At 39.3% G+C, this 19,441-nt stretch overlaps 1 protein-coding gene across 1 annotated transcript; it reads right to left on the bottom strand.

Moving 5' to 3' along the window:
* Positions 1-1,218: 1,218 nt before the first annotated feature.
* Positions 1,219-12,789, bottom strand: adora1b (adenosine A1 receptor b). Its single transcript, XM_036578389.1, has 2 exons — positions 11,708-12,789; positions 1,219-3,187 (listed from the first exon to the last, which is right to left on the bottom strand). Exons 1-2 carry the CDS (start codon positions 12,046-12,048, stop codon positions 2,509-2,511), a joined length of 1,020 nt encoding a protein of 339 aa, XP_036434282.1. The 5' UTR covers positions 12,049-12,789; the 3' UTR covers positions 1,219-2,508.
* Between the last annotated feature and the right edge of the window lie 6,652 nt (positions 12,790-19,441).

Raw genomic sequence — 19,441 nt, 5'->3', positions numbered from 1 at the left:
CCCCACACATTTATATTACACATATGGTGTTGGGATGAACCCGCAGGGAATAAAAGTGTGGAGGTGCTGTGTCCCTTCACTCTGTTCTCCTCCTACATGGCCTGCTGTTAATGTGTGTGTGTCTGTGTGTGTGTGTGTTTGTATATTTGTGCGTGTGTGTGAGGGTGGACAACATGGACAGGCTGCTGACTGGCTAGAGCTGCTAAAGGAGAACCCTACACTGGCAATTTGTGATATTTTAAACATCTGGTATTTTTACATAAATTGTTATGGCTGTATTGATTAAAAAAATCAGTTTTGCGGTGGGTTCACCCACCACAAAGGGTTAAACCGCAGAATTGTTCACACCTTTGTGCTCTTGAGTGTGTGTAGATTCTGATCTCACCTAGGAACAAATCCCAAATAAGAAAACACTGGTGAATGTCAGAATCTTCGTGAAAACTGCGTAAGTGGGTTTCAAGAATGGTTGGTGAATGAGTCCCATTGTTTACATCTTAACCATTTAATTATGCAGAAATTTTGAACAATTGGTGGAATTTGCCTTTAATGTTCATCTGTGTTGCACTCTTTCAAAGAGTAATGGCGTTTGTAATAAGAAGTACTCCATAGTAAGGCAGTGGGTATTAGGGACACAGTTTGCAATTCTGAGGTCAAGATTTGATTCTGTTTTTTACTTTAATATTTTGAAAAGCCTTGACACTGCAGAGGTCTAATTACACTGCACAGTTTGGTTGGGCTCAGGTAAAGTTCTCAAATCAGGCTTGTAACGAAATAAACCACAAAAATCACAACCCCTAAAATTTATAAGCAACTTTCGGAAAAAGCCCACTCAGCTGTGCTTGGGTTTGAGCACTACATATCCCCTCCCCCTTCCCTGCCTACTTTACTCTGATAGGATGCACCCAGGCCTAGTTCTGATTGACCCTGGTTTCCATGAAAGATGGCAAGAGGCCCTCAGAAAGAGGCCGAGGGATACAGTTATAAATGTCAGTAAACTGTTTTGAATATTTATTTTTTAAAATTTCAATTCTGTATTATACTTTGGTGGTTATATTATTTAAGAAAGACATTAATAGTGGCCTTCCGCTATAAACATTTTATAAATGCAAGCCACATTTGTGATTTCAGCTTGTACATGGTTAACTGGGCAGCCCTTATTTAGATATTATTATAATTATATAATTAAATATATAAATAAACTACAGTACTGTGCAAAAGTCAGAGACCATCCTTCATTTATTCATGTTGCAGTCAAAACAGCTACATGTCATTCATTTTTCAGGAGATAATCTGCTTTAGTAAGAAAGGATAAGTGACATAACAGGGCTTTCCGAAAACCTGGATTTAAAAAAAAATGATTGAAAAGATTTAGAGAAATTGAGACTCTTGACATCTGTGCAAGACCTGGTAGACCACCAAAACTATCATCATCAGATAAACAGTACTTAAAGCTTTCATCTTTGAGAGAGAGGAGGAAATCAAGCTCCACTCTTGCTTCAGATCTGAAACAATCCACAGGAGTTTCCATCTGTGAGAACACAGCTCAACATTATGAGTCTGAAAGTTTCTTGTGAACTAATGGTTCTAAATCTGTATTTGGGGTTACGTGGATTATAAGAAACAGAAAAGACTTCTAAGACTGAACTTTGGACGTGTGGAAAAATATCCCTGCAGATTTCTTTAAAAAACTGAATGTTCTGAAACAAATGAAATCTCTAATGAAAGCAAAGAGTGGAGGCAACACACACACACACATTTTCTAAACGGCTCTAAACTGCTGATTTCCTGTTAAATATATGTTTTCTGTTTTTCACTAAAAAATGAATACCTTGCACTTAATGGTCTCTGACTTTTGCAGCTATATTGGCTCAAATATGCTGAGCAACAAGGAAACAGAAAACTCTAAAACTATAGAGAATTTCTTCATTATTCCTAATGTTCTCTCAGTTTTCTGAACTGAAGGTTCAGTGTGTCAACTGCTTAAAACTGACTACTTTTTTATTATTATCAGTGTATTCTGTATACATTCACATTTACTCATTAAATTTGTTCTCTGACAAATTCAAATTCATAGTGATTATAGCATTTCGTAATGAGTTTGAGACAGTATTGCACATTCTGGATGGCACAGTGGTGCAAAGCCTTCAGTGTTTTTCTTTTTTTCTACTTGTATGATACCTGTAGGCTAGTTTAGTTTCCCTGTGGTTTTATCTCGGATGCCTTTGATCTAGTAAACATTTTTCATAAGTATTAAATTAAAACCGTCTCATTTCCAGTATGCCGTATCTCAGATTCCCTCTCTATATGATTTAATTCCACTGTCTACTCGTTCTCTCTCGTCTCCAAGTGGAGCGATAATGTTTCATAATAATCCCATAATGGGGGCACGCTCTGACGACAGCAGTCAGCGGCATGTGCAGACAAAGCGCTGATTTACATTCAAAATAGACGTTACTAAGAGTAGCCAACGTAGTCAGTCTGCTCAGCGAGTTCCCCTGGGGCTTCCAGTCAAATGTTATTGTGCTCCAGTGGAATTACAGGCTGAGGACTGTAGTGGTCCTTGTCCAGTCTTTCACTCATTTGGGTCTCGATTGGAGGAGCCTCCTTACAGCAGAAGTACTGCTTCCAGATCCTTTGGAAGGCCATGCGGAACTTCTTGATGCGGAACGCGTAGACTATGGGGTTGACCGCCGAGTTGCCGTGAGTGAGCAAGATGGCGATGTAGATGAGGAACATTGGCTTCTCACAGTCGGGGCAGAAGAGAGTGATGCAGTTCAGGATATGCAGCGGGAGCCAACTGACCGCAAACAGGAACAGGACGAGTGCGAGAGACTTGGCCAGTTTCAGTTCCTTGTCATAGTACTTGTTCGGGTCAGTGTGGCTCGTACTCACTTTTTTGTTCAGCTGCTTGTGGATCATGTAGAAGATCTCTGCGTAGATGGCCAGCATGAGCAGCAGTGGTGGAAGCACCCAGCCGAAGAAGTTGAAGTAAACCATGTACTGCATGCTGATGACGTTCTCAAACTGGCACGTGATGATGAGGTCTGGGCTTAGTGAGCCGTTCTTTTGCTGCAGGTTGTGTAAATTGTTCCAGCCCAGCATAGGAGTCAGGCCAACTATGAAAGCCACTGTCCAGCAAACGACCACTGCTAATCCAGCTCGTCTTGGAGTGACCACTCGCTTGTAGCTGCAAGAGTAAGAAAAGAGATGTTATTTAGCCTTGGTGTCATTGATAAGAATTATCAGTCATTCACAATAAATCTTCCAGCCCATGTTTCTGCAGCGACTATCCTTGTAGGAGAACCATTTGTTGCCTTCCTAAAATATTGGCATTTAGATTTATCATGTTTTGAAATGCTCGATATACTCAAGGCCTCTTGGCTGCGTTTATAAAGATGAATAGAACCAACGAGGTCATGGCAAGTGTATGCATGCACTTACTACCCAACAAACAAGTGAGACGTGCTGTTATTTTCCAAAATATCCATGTTACCCTTTAAGGGTCAACTACAACTGTTGCTGACAGAACCACTAATAGCTTCCAGGGGGCTAATGTAATGTGATACTGTAGAGAAGGCTCCTGCCCCAGAACAAAACAGCTCTCTTTTCTCAGCCACTATCTTACTGGAATCATTTCCTCTGAACAAGGCAAAGTTCCATCATCCAGAAGATTGCTTTAGTTACACATACACTTCACCAAATGGATCTCCCTCTGGAGTGAGATGTGCTTTCTGATCTGGGAGCTATTTGTAGGCTATTTCTTTTTCCATTCCCTGTGTATTTTGTGTAATTGAATCTACGATAAAAGTACCTGCCCTCTCCTGACTCGCCTAATTTGATTTGCAGATAAATGACTTTGCTGAAAATGAAGAGGTTAGAATATGCTGATGTGATACTCGATTCATCAGAAATCATGTTTATTTAAAAAGCAGAATAAATTGTGGATGCTGCTTAAGCTGGTGTAAAATTAAACAGAAATTAAAGATGCAAAAAAGAACAAAAAAAAATGCATATAAACAAGACAACTTGTCCTTTTGATTGTTTGGTGCAGTAATCAGAAGCATAATGAAGACACTTGAGGGCCTATATGACAAAACAGGATCTGTCAGTTAATTGGTAACTTAGTGAGGACTTCACAATATGAATGAGACTTATCTAATACTTCACTGCTCTGCCAAAGAGATGGTTTGTCAAGTGTTATTTAGTAAAGAAAATGGTTCTATATAGAACCATAAACACTCAAAGAACCCTGTGCATGATTAAATGGTTGTGGAGAAAGGGTTTTTCAGATTGATGGAGAATGTACTGTAGATGGTTCTATCTAGAACCTTTTTGAAAAGGCCTCTATATAGCACCAAAAAGGGTTCTTCTATTGTTACGATGTAAGGCTTGTAACAATAGAAGAACCCTTTTTGGTGCTGTATAGAACCATCTACAGCACATTCTCCATCAATTTGAAGAACACTTTCACCATGCAAAGAACCAGTTAATCATACATAGGGTTCTTGAGTGTTCATGGTTCTGTATAGAACCATTTTCTTTATAAAAGAACAGTGTAGGCATGCACAGTGATTTCAGAATTATTTCATTGTCAATAGATATTTACATAAAAAAATATTACTGGCATCAGACAGATGTTCCAATTTCACTGATACTGCAATATTTCATTATATATTTATTGTATTCCAGAAAACTGAGTATTTCACCAACGCTGTTTAACTTTGCTAAAATATCTATATTTTATTTATTTCCCCGCATCTGTAACCCTACAGAAATAACTGCTATATTTTTCATTAATTCTAAGCTAGGTGGATCTAGTCCCAATTTCAAATTTTTAAAAAACGTTTATGTATCTGCATCAGCCAATATGTACATGAAAGTCTGTTTTCCTCTTGAATAACTGAATAGGCTGTAACTCCAAGAACTGCCTTAATATGAAATATGCCCTGATTTTTTACGTCTTATTTTTATAAAAATGGCCATGTGCAGGTGAATAGCAAAGCTTTTTTAGTTGCACTTCAACAAGAAAAGGATGAATTACACTTCGTTACTTGTGTAATCCATAACAACAACATTCTCTGCTTTTCAGCCTGGTGCTTTCTCCTTACTGGATTCTAAAGAGTCCTGCCTTCTCTTCTAATGAGGCACATCTGCCTCTCCAAATCACAAGGAGACCACTAATTTCTTGGCAGCCTGATGGCAGTTTCTCCTCTACTGCCGTCACCCTGTATAATATTAGACACTTAAACTTCCCCACAGTATGTTCTTTCTTTAATGATGTCACTTTTCATTTAAGAATAGGACAGTGATGTTCTTGTCTTAAAAAGACTTTTTATAACTGAACAGCTAACTTGTGCAGAAGCTAGAGAGCATCTGATCACTGTCATAACAAAACTTCTCTCTGAAATGGTACAGGAGAAGATATAAAACGTTCTTAATTTTAATGTCCTTTAATGTAACTAATTTTTATTCTGTATTATTTTGGTCGATTTCTTTTTATTCATCATGAAATATTCAAATGACACAAAGGGCAGCTGACGTGGTGTAAAAAAAGATTTGATTAGATTTGATACAAGATTTGATTATAACAACATCTTATTTCTACATGTATTTATCCTCTGGAAGTCTAGCATTTTTACTACTGTTATACTATTTAAATGTAATTAAGTTGGCTTGACAAAGCCAACTTACAGTTCTTTGTTATCTTCCTCTCATTATTATTCTAAACTTTTTTTATGTCATTTTCACAAGTCACAGTTTTCAGTCTAGAACGAATCACGAAACTTTGCGAGATCACACAGCTTACACAGGAATAGTGCACTTGTGCTTTTTCGGACTAATCACGTATGTTTTTTCGTACAGAGTTTGTTCAAATGCGTGTTTTTGCTCAGAAATCTTACTACCACAAATGATGTCAGAATGGACGTCTCTTACAGTGACCTTCCTAGAGATTACATAAAAATTCACAAACCTTCTAGAACAGATTTATACACACACTAGCAACTGCTTGGGATACCAAAGATACAGCTAAGCAAACCCTTAGCAACCACTTAATACAGGATAGTAATAGCCTAGTAACATTTTATTAACCAGCTGGGATACTATAACAATGGCCCAACAACTTATTAACCACCTGGGATAGCATAGGCCTTAGGACCCTCCTTGGATACCATAGTGACAGCCAAGCAACACCTTAACAACCACCTGGGATGCCATAGCAATGGCCTAGCAAGACCTTAGAAACCACCTAGGATAATATAGCGATGGCCTAGCAACACCTTAGCAATGACTTGGGATTCCATAGCAATGGCTGTGTCAAGCCAACTTCCCCTTCTAGTTACATTCACCTTCACATTATGAACGGCATTTTTATTGGTTTCAGTGTCGAGAAATGACAAGCATGACTGTGTGTACAATTTTTAAATTCAGATCATCATCAAAATTTAATGCCCTCCCTCTGCTTACAAACACAAATGAGGTATTGATTGAAAATTTATAGTCCCCACTTTTAACAGAATTTCTCTGCTTATTTGAAGGAGCTATGAGTGAAAAATAATTTAACAAAATGTAAAAAGTAAGAGGCATTTCAAGGAGCCATTGGGACACTGGAGGGCTAAAACACCCTACATAACTTTCCAGTTGACATCTTGTCATTAAATGTTTTATGCATCGCTTTCAGTCTGCTAACTGATGTGCATTCTGCTTGTTGGTTCATTAAGCCACAGTGACTACAGATGCATCTTGTTGAATAAGCAACAATACTTGCAGACATAGCAATGTCAGGCGTTGACAGTTGTGTGTCTGGGTTTCAGAAAGCAGCATTGTCAATTATGCATCAGATTGAATAGTTGGAAAAAACACTTATTCACTCTTTCTCCTCCTTTCTGAGCGTTACCCTTCACTTCAACTTCCTCTTGAATGTCTACAGGCCAGTGTCTGTGATAATAAACCATAATAGGGCATAAGAAATTTATTCTGATGAATTGCAGAAAACAGTTGGGTTTAATGAAGCATAATTAATGACTATATTTTATTCTCCATCAATACATCATGAATTAATCATTAATGATTATACCGTGAATTACTCATGTACGCTCAGCACTGTAGTTTGCATTGGCCCAATTCATCTGCCATATGTTGTTATTTATGACTTGTACTTATTATTCCTCCATCTCCGTTTAAATGCTGCTTCATCCTAATGCAATTTATGCAGCATAAGATAAGTTTGTTCACTCACAGGCACATCAAAGAGAAGTATATTTAGAGCACGACAGCTCCTCAGAAATGCATGGCTGTTGGATTGCAGAGCACGTAGCATATGGTGTATTTTGGATCAAAAGGTTATGTCTGGCAGTCATGCCATTAAAGATGAGACAGTGGCATTTTGGTAGAGGTGAGCCTGAGGGGCAGTTAGTGGCATGGCTCTTTCTGTTTATTTGCACCTTTAGTCTAAATTGTCTTATTTCATGGTGAATAATGCAGGTTAAAGGGTCAACAAATGGACCATGGTGAGTAAGATTGTGGATTAGCAGGAAAAAAAAATGTAATGTATTCAGTTTGTTCATTCAGGTGACAGTTATTTGCTTCATTTGTCTTTCTGTCCTACAGCCAAGTCCTGTGTCCTAATGGGTAAAGGTTAAGGGTTCAGTGGGGTTAAGTACATCACTTCGTGGTCAGGGAAAATCAACCTGCTACCCTGCAAGTCAGCAACTCAGTCCATCACCAATAACCATCCAGTTCCTGAGCATAAATCACTTATATGCTGTGTCTTTTCCACTCTGCTATGTTTGTTCTCTTTCTATTCTCTGTCTACTCTAATTAACCCACTGGAAAGGGCACCTAAAAGGTGCAGCTGCTAACACTATTGCTTCATGGTTTCATCATTTTAGGTGTAATACCACTGTTACATGATTGCACCAATATAGGTCATTTGAGGATATGCATACAAATTTGCAGTGCTGTATTGTCTTAGACTACAGATGACCATGTCAAATAAGAATGCAATGCGCAAGTTGCCGTGGTCTAAGTATATGGAGCCAGATAAGAATTCAGTTTTAGTTTAACAGTGCAAACTTTTTCAGGTGCTTTTCCACACAGAGATTAAGTCTAGATTTAGAATAATTTGCAGTGCCAACAATGATTCACAATTGACAATCCTTTTTAGTCCAAGTTTAGGCTGAATCTGGGTCTATCAGACTGGCCCTTTGAAATTCTTAAGGTGAAGTATGTCTAAATATAGCCAGTCCCGCTTCACTTCCCAACCTGCATCACTCATTCCTACATGACCTGAACACATCAGCACTGCACAAAGAAAACTGCATAGCTAGCATTAGCTCAACTTCCATCTTCTTTGCCTCGGTGTCCCTCATAGATGAGCCAGCAGCATGATGAATGTCACTATTATAAACTTTGCAACTTTTCGAGAACTGGTTACTAAAGCACCTCAGTCACCCTAAGGGAACTTTTCTAAATTTTTGCATCAATTACTGGCTTACATAATGTGTGTGTGTGTGTGTGTGTGTGTAAACATTCATTCCTAGTGGTTTTATGTGAAATGCTCCATTCAAGAGAAGCCGAGTCAGAATTGTTCAAAGCAGTGGTGATAAGAACCAGATGTCTGAAACATTTAATGCCCCTACAGCGTCACAGAAAGCTATTACAGCAAATGGTTACAAATACATTGCATGACACCCGATACTTTGTTTTGTGATAGTTTTAAGATCAAGTTTGGCCTAGTTGTAAAAGCCATTTGTGTTGGAGAGATACACGCAGGGCATTGTAAGGCAAATAAAATGGCTAAATTTGCATTATAATTATTCTGACACCTGTTTTTTATCACCACCGCTGTAAAGAAATCTGAGCTGGTAAACTCCCTACAGTGAACAATTTCACATCAAACCAGTGAATGGCTTTGTTTACATCTCAGCAATTGATTTAATAGGGAAATTTTTACAGTGACCTATAAGACCCAGTGCACAGAATAACGAAAAAGGTGTTGCAAACTCATAAACGCACTGCAAACTCAGAAAGCACTTTCATCAAAATGGACTGAACTACATTTCACAAAAGCACTGCAAAAACAGAAAACACATGCAACTTCAGAAACACTGCAAAGCCAGTCACAACACAGCAGAATACAACAGAAACGTTTCTGGAAGACTCTCAAAGGGGATGGAATATCTATGATGGAAAATCATGACAGGAGTTGATAAGACCACAGAGAGCCTTTTAGCCGAGAAACATAAACATCTCAAAATGTTCTGAATATCCATATAAATGCAAACTTTGTAGCCAAGGACATAAACTGTAACATGTCGTATGTGCATCAAAATGGCAAAACAAGAGTGATGCTTTTGTGTCAGCCACAAGAAGATAAACAAACACTAGGGCTACATGCGCTGCTTTTCACTGCCTTTCTTCTGTAATTACATGGAATGACAGCTGTTAGGCTTTATCTTAAATACGAAATATAATGACAGTCATTCATTATTAAGATGCAACACTAATTGAAACACCAAAGATTTGACTTAACGTCTTGTAAACATGAGGGAGTAAGATGAACCTCAGGTTAAACTCACCCCCAAAGCTCTGGCTCATTTTGCCACAGCCACCATTTTGGAAAAAAGTGCTTAGTCCAGCAACCCAGAGCTACACTTTTGTTAATTCACGTTTTTCATACTTACAGTTCATCAAGACGTCTGATATAACTTTTTAAACTGAGATAAACCAATGATTATAACCAGTATAACCATATTATAACCAATATACCCTAAAAAACTTTTGACAGGCAAAAAAACTTTTTTATTTGTAAAAAAAAATAGGCTTACTACTTCATCCACATGGTTATTACTTTCCACAGCAAGATGAAAATGGAGAATGTAAACAAAATTTAGGGTCACATAACAAAATTTTTGCTTGGTTGCACAGATACAGATGATAGGTAAACTGGCTCATCTTACCCCACTCTCCTCTACTATAATAGCTATCGGTCATATGTGATATTGCTATTTTGAATGTTTGAGTTATTGCTATATTGTTGGTTTGAATGATTCCATCATCTCTGAGTGTTCTTCAGAAACATTTCTGTTGTGTTGTGATTGGCATTTCTGAAGTTGCATGTGCTTTCAGTGTTTGCAGCTTGTTTGTAAAATATAGCGCTGGAGTAGTCATTTTGATAAAAGTGTTTTCTGCGTTTGCAGCTTGTTTTTTTATTCTGCAATACGTTGTGTCTCATCAGCCACTGTAGAATTTCTTCTTTTTCTTGTTTTCTGTGTTCTAACATACACAATATGCCAAGAAACATCCAGACACTCCTTCCAATTAGTGAATTCAGCTACTTTAAGGTGTAACCACTGCTGACACAGGCGTTCAGTTAAGAGGACACAGCTTGTATAATCTCCATAGATAAGCACAGCCAATAGAATTGGATGCTCTGGAGCAGCCAAACATGAGCCATGCCAAATGACAGGCATCCACTAGAGGGGTATAAAGCCCCCCAGCATTGGGCTGTGGAGCAGTGGAACTGCGTTTTCTGGACTGAAGGAGCACTTTTGAATATCTTGAATATCTTGAACCGGAGTGGTGTTTGTGATGCAGAATTAACCATCCAACATTATCACACTCTTAAAAAAGTTGGTTCTTCACGGGTTCTTTAGTAATGACCGTGGTTCTATACAAAACCATGTTTTGTGTTGTAATTCTTTTTTTATAGAACATTTTTGAAAAGGGTTCTGCTAATGTTATGATGTCAAGCTTTTAATAATAGAAGAACCCTTTTGGTGCCATATAGAACCACATACAGCACCTTCTCCATCAATCTGAAGAACCATTTCATAGTGCAAAGAAACCTTTAATCATGCAAAGGGTTCTTGGAGTGTTCATGGTTCTATCTAAAACCATTGTCTTTACTAAAGAACCCTTGAAGAAGCATATTTTTTAAGAGTGTAGCTTGACATCTGTTCTGAAGATGGTGCTATCTAGAACCTTTTTGAAAAGGGTTCTAGATAGCACCAAAAAGGGTTCTGCTGTTGTTACAAGAATCCTTTTTGGTGCTATATAGAACCCTTTCTATATAGAACCATATACAACACACTCGCCATCTATCTGAAGAACCATTTCACCATGCAAAGAACTGTTTAAGCATGCAAATAGTTCTTTGAGTGTTCATGGTGCTATGTAAAACCAAGACTAAAGAACCCTTGAAGATCCATCTTTTTAAGGGTTTACCTGATCTCACTAACACGTTGAATGAATGAAATCAAATCCTCACAGCAATGTTCTTACATATTTACTAAAATGTTCTGAGCAAAGCTGGGACAAACCCCTTAAATTCTGAAGGAACATTGGATAAGCAGGTGTCTGCAATATTTTGGACACAGAGGTCCAGTTCCCCACCCTGAGATTAAGCCTAAGACTAATGACTAAAACAAAGACCAGGTTTAATCCATGTCCTCAAAACCCACCCATAGTGTACTTGACCCAATTAACCAACTACTTAGCAAAGCCCTTCCTGAGTGCATAGCAGGGCTACTCCAAAACCAGGGCCTATCTTTATCAAGCGTCCCAAAGAAAGGGGGCTGATCCAAGATCTGGTCTTCTAAGTGTTTTCATTCAGAATGTAAAGGTCAGCTTATCATTCCTACTCTGAGGACCCTGGACCCTGGCTTGAGAACCACTGACTTTCAGGGCTTCCATTTTTTCTTGTTACCTGGTTGGGATCTTGACCCTTAGGTATCGGTCAATAGCGATAGCCAGCAGCGCGAGGATGGAGCTCTGGGTGAGCACGAGCACGGTGCAGGCCACCAGCAGGCAGCTGTAGAAGTGCGTCTGGAGCCCGATGCTGATGGTGATCGCCAGCGGAATGACCAGCGCGCCCACGGCGATATCGGCCACGGCCAAAGACACGATAAAGCAGAAAGTGGTGTCCCTCAAAGACTTGCTGATTTTCACCGCCCACACTACCATCACGTTCCCCAAAACGGAGGACACGGCGATCACCACTTCCATGCCCATGTAGAGGGCTTGGGCAGGGGAGAGGGCTTCAGGCATTCTAGTGGTCCTTCCCTCCAGCAGGAAAGCTCAAAGAGATAAAGGATTTGAGGAGAAAGTGATGTTAGGAGTCGGTTCCCATCAGATCATATGTCCGTCAGAAGTCCTCGTCCCGTACAGCGAGCATATTCGTTTAGCCTAGAGAGGCGACAAAGGCAAACAAAGCAAAGAGCCGAATACATCGCAGCGTCCAAAGCAGCGCTCCACAAAACTACACCAGCGCTTCTTCACCGCATCCACCTGAGCTCCGGCACGTCCAGCGGGCATGTCTACTTCATCCAAACAAAGGAATCGGGCTTTGTCTTGATTTTGTCACCTACACTTGAAGTGGGCTCTCTTGCGCACCCAAAACAGCGAGGAATAGAAGAAATAGGGCTTCATGTCTGCTTTGGCAACCTGATCCGGCCAGTTTTCGGTCGCTGTGCTGCTGTAGTCCCAGTCCTGAGCGCGCTGCTCCCTTCGCAGTGTCCCAAAATAGCGCTCATCCACTCGCGTTTTACCAAATAACCACTTACTGTTAAGCAGAAAATCTCAGATCCAGCAGAGAGAGCGCTGAGTTAGAGCTAGTTCCATTTGCTTTTGTGAAGGACATAAAAAGACCCCGTCCCAAACGCAGCTGCGCCTGTCCTCCTCTTACTGTGGACGCTCTACATATATTCCCACTGAGTGCACCTCGCTGCTCTCACTGAGGAACTCCACAGGGCAGCCTGAGTGAAGAGAGTGCTGTGCTAGATAAGGTGTGAGAGCCGACTGTGCCCCTGTTTGCTGGTGTACTGCATAGCTGATGGGTGTGTAGCTGATGACAGCAGCTCCTGGTAGGGCCAATAACAAGCCATATAGTGAGCATTTTATTGTCTGCTATAGTAAGTCCTGTTACGTTTCTGTACTGGGTCAAGTGGGAGTGGCCGGCTAACATGTCATTTACACAGAAATGTTACAGCTCATTTGGCCCAATGTTCTCATTTTATGTACTGTCTGTGAAGCAGCAGAACATGTGAGGAAAATGGGAATACCTCACTAAACTGCTGGACATGTTCCATCACTGCGGTTGATGCTGTGTTCATTTGTAAGCAAGAACACTTCATTATACTACGCTTCAGATAAAACATGCTTACACACGCAGTACTGTACACAAGTCAATGACCACCCCTTGTTTAGTTTATTTCCAGTCAGAATGGCTATTATGTACAAGTTGTTGATGTTTCAGCGTCAGGAAAAAAAACAGGAAACATATTTAACAGATAAATACACATAAGCTAAATGTGATACCTTCATTTTCAATATTTAGTGTGTCCGGCCTTTGCTTCTATTCTTTTCAGAAGTCTTGCTTCTGCAGGGTTATTTGTTCACATCTCCAAAGTTCAGTTTTAGAAGTTGGTTGCATTTTTTGCAAGTAATCCCAAACACATTCAGTGATGTTGAGGTCTGGACTCTGGGTTGGTCAGGCCATTTTTCTGAGAACACCAGAAGCTTCTTTGTTTGATTTGATTTGTTTGATGTTCTTCTTTTTGTCCATTTTCTCAGTAACTGCTTATTGACAGCTACACATCCTTTCAGTTTTACTTGTTTCGAAAAATATGCTTGAAAGAATCAAAAATATCCAATAATATGAGAGAATTTTACTTGATAAAATTACTTAAAATATTTACAAGTAAAAAAAATGTATATAAATAAGACAAATAGTCTTATAAGCTTACAACAATCTTAACATGAGATATTACATATATTGTCTAGATTTAAGATAATGTCGCTTGACAAGATACCATTTTTACAGTGAACATCAGTGGACTTTCTGATCTTAAGCAAGATCAGCTCTCAAACATAAAAGCTTAGCTTTAACGACTGTTTATCTGAGGGTGACAGTTTTGGTGGTCTACCAGGTCTTGTGTGGTTGTTTAGGAGTCCTATTTTGTCTGTATCTTTTAATACATTTTCCCCTTCCTTATACATTTTATATATAATCTCCTCAGAAATATCTCCTGAAAACTGAATAATGTGTACTTATTGGCTGTTTTGGCTGGATATTAAACAAATGAAGAATGGTCTTTTTTTTATTTTGCATTGTACTGTAAGTCTGCCTATTTCTTGATGCACCGGCCATGAATTATCATGTTCTGTGGGCTAAATAAAACATGCTAGCTGTTTCCAGTAGTTTCTATTAGTTCAAGTTAAACATAAATAATATTATTTGCTCTTTAATGGGCCAAACTGGCATTTTCAATATTTAAATGAAAAATTAGATGCCTATGTAAATAACATGATATCAAATAAAACATTTCATTAAAATATATGGCTATACAGCACAATGTGTCATGCAAAATTGTACTACGAAATTTTAGTATAAGTATAACAACAGCATTCATAAGCATTGTTCTTATCGTGCTCACGTTATTTACGTCACAAGAGTGACGAATTCTGCCGATTCCAAATTTGGCTGATTCTGATGTGCATGCCTATTCCTTGTATGTTTAATCTGTGTCTGTACACTATATTATGCACAAAGCTTCACTGGAACAATAAAATTTCCCCTTGGGATCAATGCATTTTAATGCACTGATCCCCAAGGGGAAAATAACGCAGCTTATTTGTGCCTTAGCAAATCATTAATATATGGAAATGTATGTTTAATGTTGGTTTAATGGAAAGAGATGTTTATCTTGGTTTATATATGGTTTTCAAAGCCCAAGATGCAGCTAGAATCAAGTACTGTTGGTAATTAAAAGCCTCCTGGTGGTTTTAGATTTTCTGAACAGATTGCGGCTGTCACTGGTGTTGTCACACTCCCAGCAGAAGAGTGAAATTCTCCACGCAGGAGAATGTGTGGTCATGGTAAACAGATGTGAGAAGACATTTATGTGTTCCTTATTAATCAGTCAGAAAGAAAGTCCTGTATCATTCTCCATCCCACGATCAAATGCAGCTAGACTGTTGCTGTGACCTGGATCAGCATCTGCTGATTCCTCGGGGGGTGGCTGCAGAGAAGAAGGAGGTCAAAAGGGAGGCTAGTATGCCAGAGATAGGAATAAATGTGGGCTTTTGCAGTGGATGTCTCTCAAGTCTCACAAAAAAATAGACAAGAGCAGTGTTACATTCAGCCCTTGAGGCAGCGCAAAAGCCTTTTGTGTCACTTGGTTGAGTGCTCAGTTATGATGGTATGGGCAGTGTCGGGCAAACTCTGTCAGTCAAACTCGGAACTGGAGGTCTGCATGAAAGATAAAGTAAATAAAGAAGAGAGTCTGACTGGATGCCACCAAGAGGTTTACAGATAGAAGTTGTGAGGAGAAAGCACAATACCTCTCTCGCTTCTGCAAAACAGATTGCTTGAGCGTGGCATGCTGGCGCTATAGATCTCACACCAGAGGCGGGTTCCAATTCTTGCCTGTCAACCTGAATACAGCCAGAAGATTAGTTTGGAGATTCAAAGAGGGTGGTACAGTATGGACTCAATATGGTTAGACAAAAGAACAGTGTTTTTCTGAAGAACATCCATGCCAAAACCACAAAAGCCACAGTTCAAATAACCCACAACAGGCTGAAAACAGCTTATTTGTACCTCATTAATTCATGAATAGGTCACCCTTGGTTCTACAAGTCTACTGGCTTCTTGGACACGGAATAAACCCACCTTGGACAAAAGTCTAATTCCAGTGGTGTTCAACCACCAAAAATCCTATTTACTCCAGCCTTAGGCAGTGTGGATTACTTTACTCATTACTTCAAGGAAAGAAGTAATCTTACTACACATAACCTTACTTCTGTATTGTTCTCTAAAACACATATGTAATGGTTACAGAGTTGTTCCTGAATAAAAATTGAGTCAGGTCTGTTTAGGTCAGGTTAGAGCTCTCCCTTCTTCAGATGGGGATCTTTAACCATGAGTATCATATTAGCATGATTAGATTTGACTGATCGTTTGCTGAGTTTACTGGGTTTCCCACACTCATTCTGCACAATTCACGACCAAAGTCACGCAGTCAGATGTCGCAGGTATCACATGCACATGTACAAGAAGAGGCGGAATAATCTATATAGAGGACATTTCTGTTTTAAATGCATAATTAAATTGGCGTGACAAAGCTAGCTTCCTTTTCTTCATGGTACTATTCTGCATTTTGTACCAACTTCATGGGTCACAGTTTTTGAGCTAGAGCCACAAAACATTGCAGGGTTGTAGAGCATATATGGGAATGGTGCACTTGTACTTTCTGGACTGATTGCACATACGGATTTTATACAACGTTTGTCTAAACATATTTTTTTCCCATTTCCCATACCAGCACACATACACACTTATATTAGCAACCACTTGGGATACCATAGCAATGGCTTAGTAGCACATTGGCAACAACCTAGGATACCACAGCAACAGCCTAGCAACACCTTAGCAACCACCTGGGATACCGTAGCAGCAGTCTAACAGCACCTCAGCAACCACCTGGAATTCCATAGCAACAGCTTTGTCAATCCAATCTAAAGTTTGTTCACTTACTTTTCCCTTGTAGTTACTATTGCTATGTTAGAAATATATGAGTAAGACAAGTGATGTAATTCTAATTAAGTTAGTAACTTTAATGTGTTAGACTATTATAGGAAAAATTAATCACATACTGTAATGGGTACTTTGTGCCATGTTACCCCCAACATTGGTCTTAGGCTTAACCTGGATCTGTGGAACCAGCCATGTAAGCTTTAAGATCTAGGCTACTGTCTTTATGAATTCTAGTATTCTCAAAAAGTTCTTATAGGACAAAGTTGAGGCTAAGCTCCACAGTGTGCTTCTGCAGTACTGGCTTCACGCCTAACCTACTGCAGCAGCCTCAGCATTGCTGTGTAGGTTTTGGAAGGAATACCAGATGGTTCCCTGCTCTCACACGCTTACATAACGCCCGGTCAGGTACCAGAACACCAGCTGACTGAAAATTGTCACAGAAGGAGGTAGAGGAGAATATAAACAAACAAACACCACAAGATGGTTCCTGGGATGTGCAGCTTGTGGAGGGATTGTCTGTGTACTTGACATAGGATGTGGCTAAAGAACCTCTTAAGTCTGAAGATCAGAAGTTGGGAGTGAATGAACCCTGAAGAGTACTTTATATGGCAGGGTCATGCTCTTATTTGTCAAGTAAATGGCATTTTAGAGGAAAGGTCAGTGGTCAGTGACCCTGCTCAGGGAGATAAACCTGCCTGCAGAGGTTCAGATCTCCTATTCCTGATCTAGCTAATCAACCTCTCTTATGATTTTGATCAGGCAGTTGGATCTGAACTCTGCAGGAAGATAGATCTTCAGGATCAGAACCACTGAGGTAGACTAAGGAGAATGTTTGCAATGAACATTCCTGGCAAACATGGAAACACTGGAATAGTGAACATGGTGAAATCTGAAGAGCTTTTGATTAGTACAGGAACCTAAGGAAGAAATATGAAGAACTGTAGAAATGTGAAAAGCTTTTACACACTTTGGAATGACTTCTTTAGCAGTTGCAAAGGTCATGAGTTACTTATAGTTATAATAGGGAAAATGCCATTTATAAACGTTTCACATTCCTAAAATGTCCCCAATGTGAATACATCAATTTTTATTTCTTTTTGTTATAGTGCACTACCATTCTCTACTACTGTGACGCTGCAATGATGTTGATCTGGTAGATATGATTCAGTCAAAACTTTGATTATAATGTAGATGATTGCCATGCGGTGCAACTAGAGGGAGATAGTGGCCTACAGATTACATGGGTTAAGGCAACTCTACTTACACAGGTACCTGACATGTTTGATTAAACGGAAGGATCCTACATGTTAATGTTGGCTGAAGGTGACATATTAACCAAGAATTCACGGACACTGGTCAGAGACATGATGTCACCCAGTTCAGGTTTCACCTGAAATACGCTCTTCCCTCTGATTAATTGTAATGTTTACATGTCGAGTATTATTCAAGGGAATCCCAGTAAGACAACAGTACTTTGAAACTTTAGATGCTCTGTAGAATATGTCAGCTTATCTGACCCTCCCTGCAAAACCTGTCCTTTATTTTGGTTTTCTGCTTGAAAGACCACATTAAAAGCTTGAAATAATAAATATCAGCCTCTAAGATGTTAATTATAGAGTTATTTATCTATATAAGGCAGTTTAACGTGCATCTATTACTCATTAACATTTGTAATAATATCCTGTTTGCATTAAGGAGGTTGAACTCTTTGGTGAATTACAGAAATAACACTATCCTCAGGGCCTTCTAAGCCTTCAGAAAATTTCTGCATCTTTAATTTTAAGTCCATTTTTATTAACAAGTGTGCTACATTTTTGAATTCTTAAAATACCCAACATAAAATGATCTAATCAGGGTTTTTTTTCTCTGTTGTATCTACATAGGTACTGCCAAGTGAGCTCTCCCATTGGTCAGGAATTCAGGAGCTGCATAGAAGGCCTAACATGTCGGATTAGCCACTAACATAATTAGGAAGTGACTCATTTTGTGAGGAAAAAAAAGACATTGTAGGATAGGAGTGTCCTTTTTTTGCTTGCCACATCCCACCGGACCTGTTTGGAGGGCCTATAGTGCTTTGATACATAGATCAAGAATCAGTGCTATCTTTATATGTATTCTCTTTTTATGTCCAATTTTGGTCTACTAGAGATTTACCACCCTGGAGAGTTCACATCCAACACACTAATATTCAGAAGCCCGTGGAATTGACCATGGACCTGGACCTGGATTAGGCATGTTAGATTAGGGTTGGAACTCTAGACAGTGGTAGATCGCAAGGATTGTGATTGGACACCCCTGCTCTAGGCCTTCTGGAAGTCATAGATACATCGCTGACTGCAAGTATGAGTATAAGTAATGCCTATCAGTCAAATGTTAGAAGTGGAAAACAGCAGCAGCTCTATGTCAGGGCGCTTTACTGAAGGAGTCACTGTAAAGATTCAGGTATATGTTATTTTACAGGTTGCAAATATCTGCATTTAATCTAGAATGGCCAGAACATGTTCATCTGAATTGCTGTTAGCTTAGTGCTTACATTTGACTAGAATTCCTTAGGGGCGCTAGCAGAAGACCCAGTTCTGACAATTATAGCTCCAACTGAAGGCATGTTTCACCATGTAACACTGCCATTATTGTCATTTTTCCAGTACTCTTTTCATTGCCATATCTTTTTAAAGGATATACTTGATGTTTTTTAACACAGACCCTTTTAAATTGCCCTAGTAGTGAGAAATATAATTGCTATTCTGCAGCATCTCACTGGGCTTAAACAGTCCAATGGTTAAACCCCAATAAATCTTTTTGAAAACAGGATGCTCACAGTACAGCATAGCCACTCTCTGGGAAAAAGTCAGAGCACAGCTTTGTGTATTTGCAGAAATGCTAAATAAAATCAACAAAGCCCTA

The sequence above is a fragment of the Colossoma macropomum genome, unplaced genomic scaffold, assembly GCF_904425465.1.
Source record: "Colossoma macropomum unplaced genomic scaffold, Colossoma_macropomum, whole genome shotgun sequence".
NCBI classification, from domain to species: Eukaryota; Metazoa; Chordata; class Actinopteri; order Characiformes; family Serrasalmidae; genus Colossoma; species Colossoma macropomum.
The sequence above is the reverse complement of the archived record's forward strand: the minus strand, read 5'-3'. Positions and strand labels throughout refer to the sequence as shown.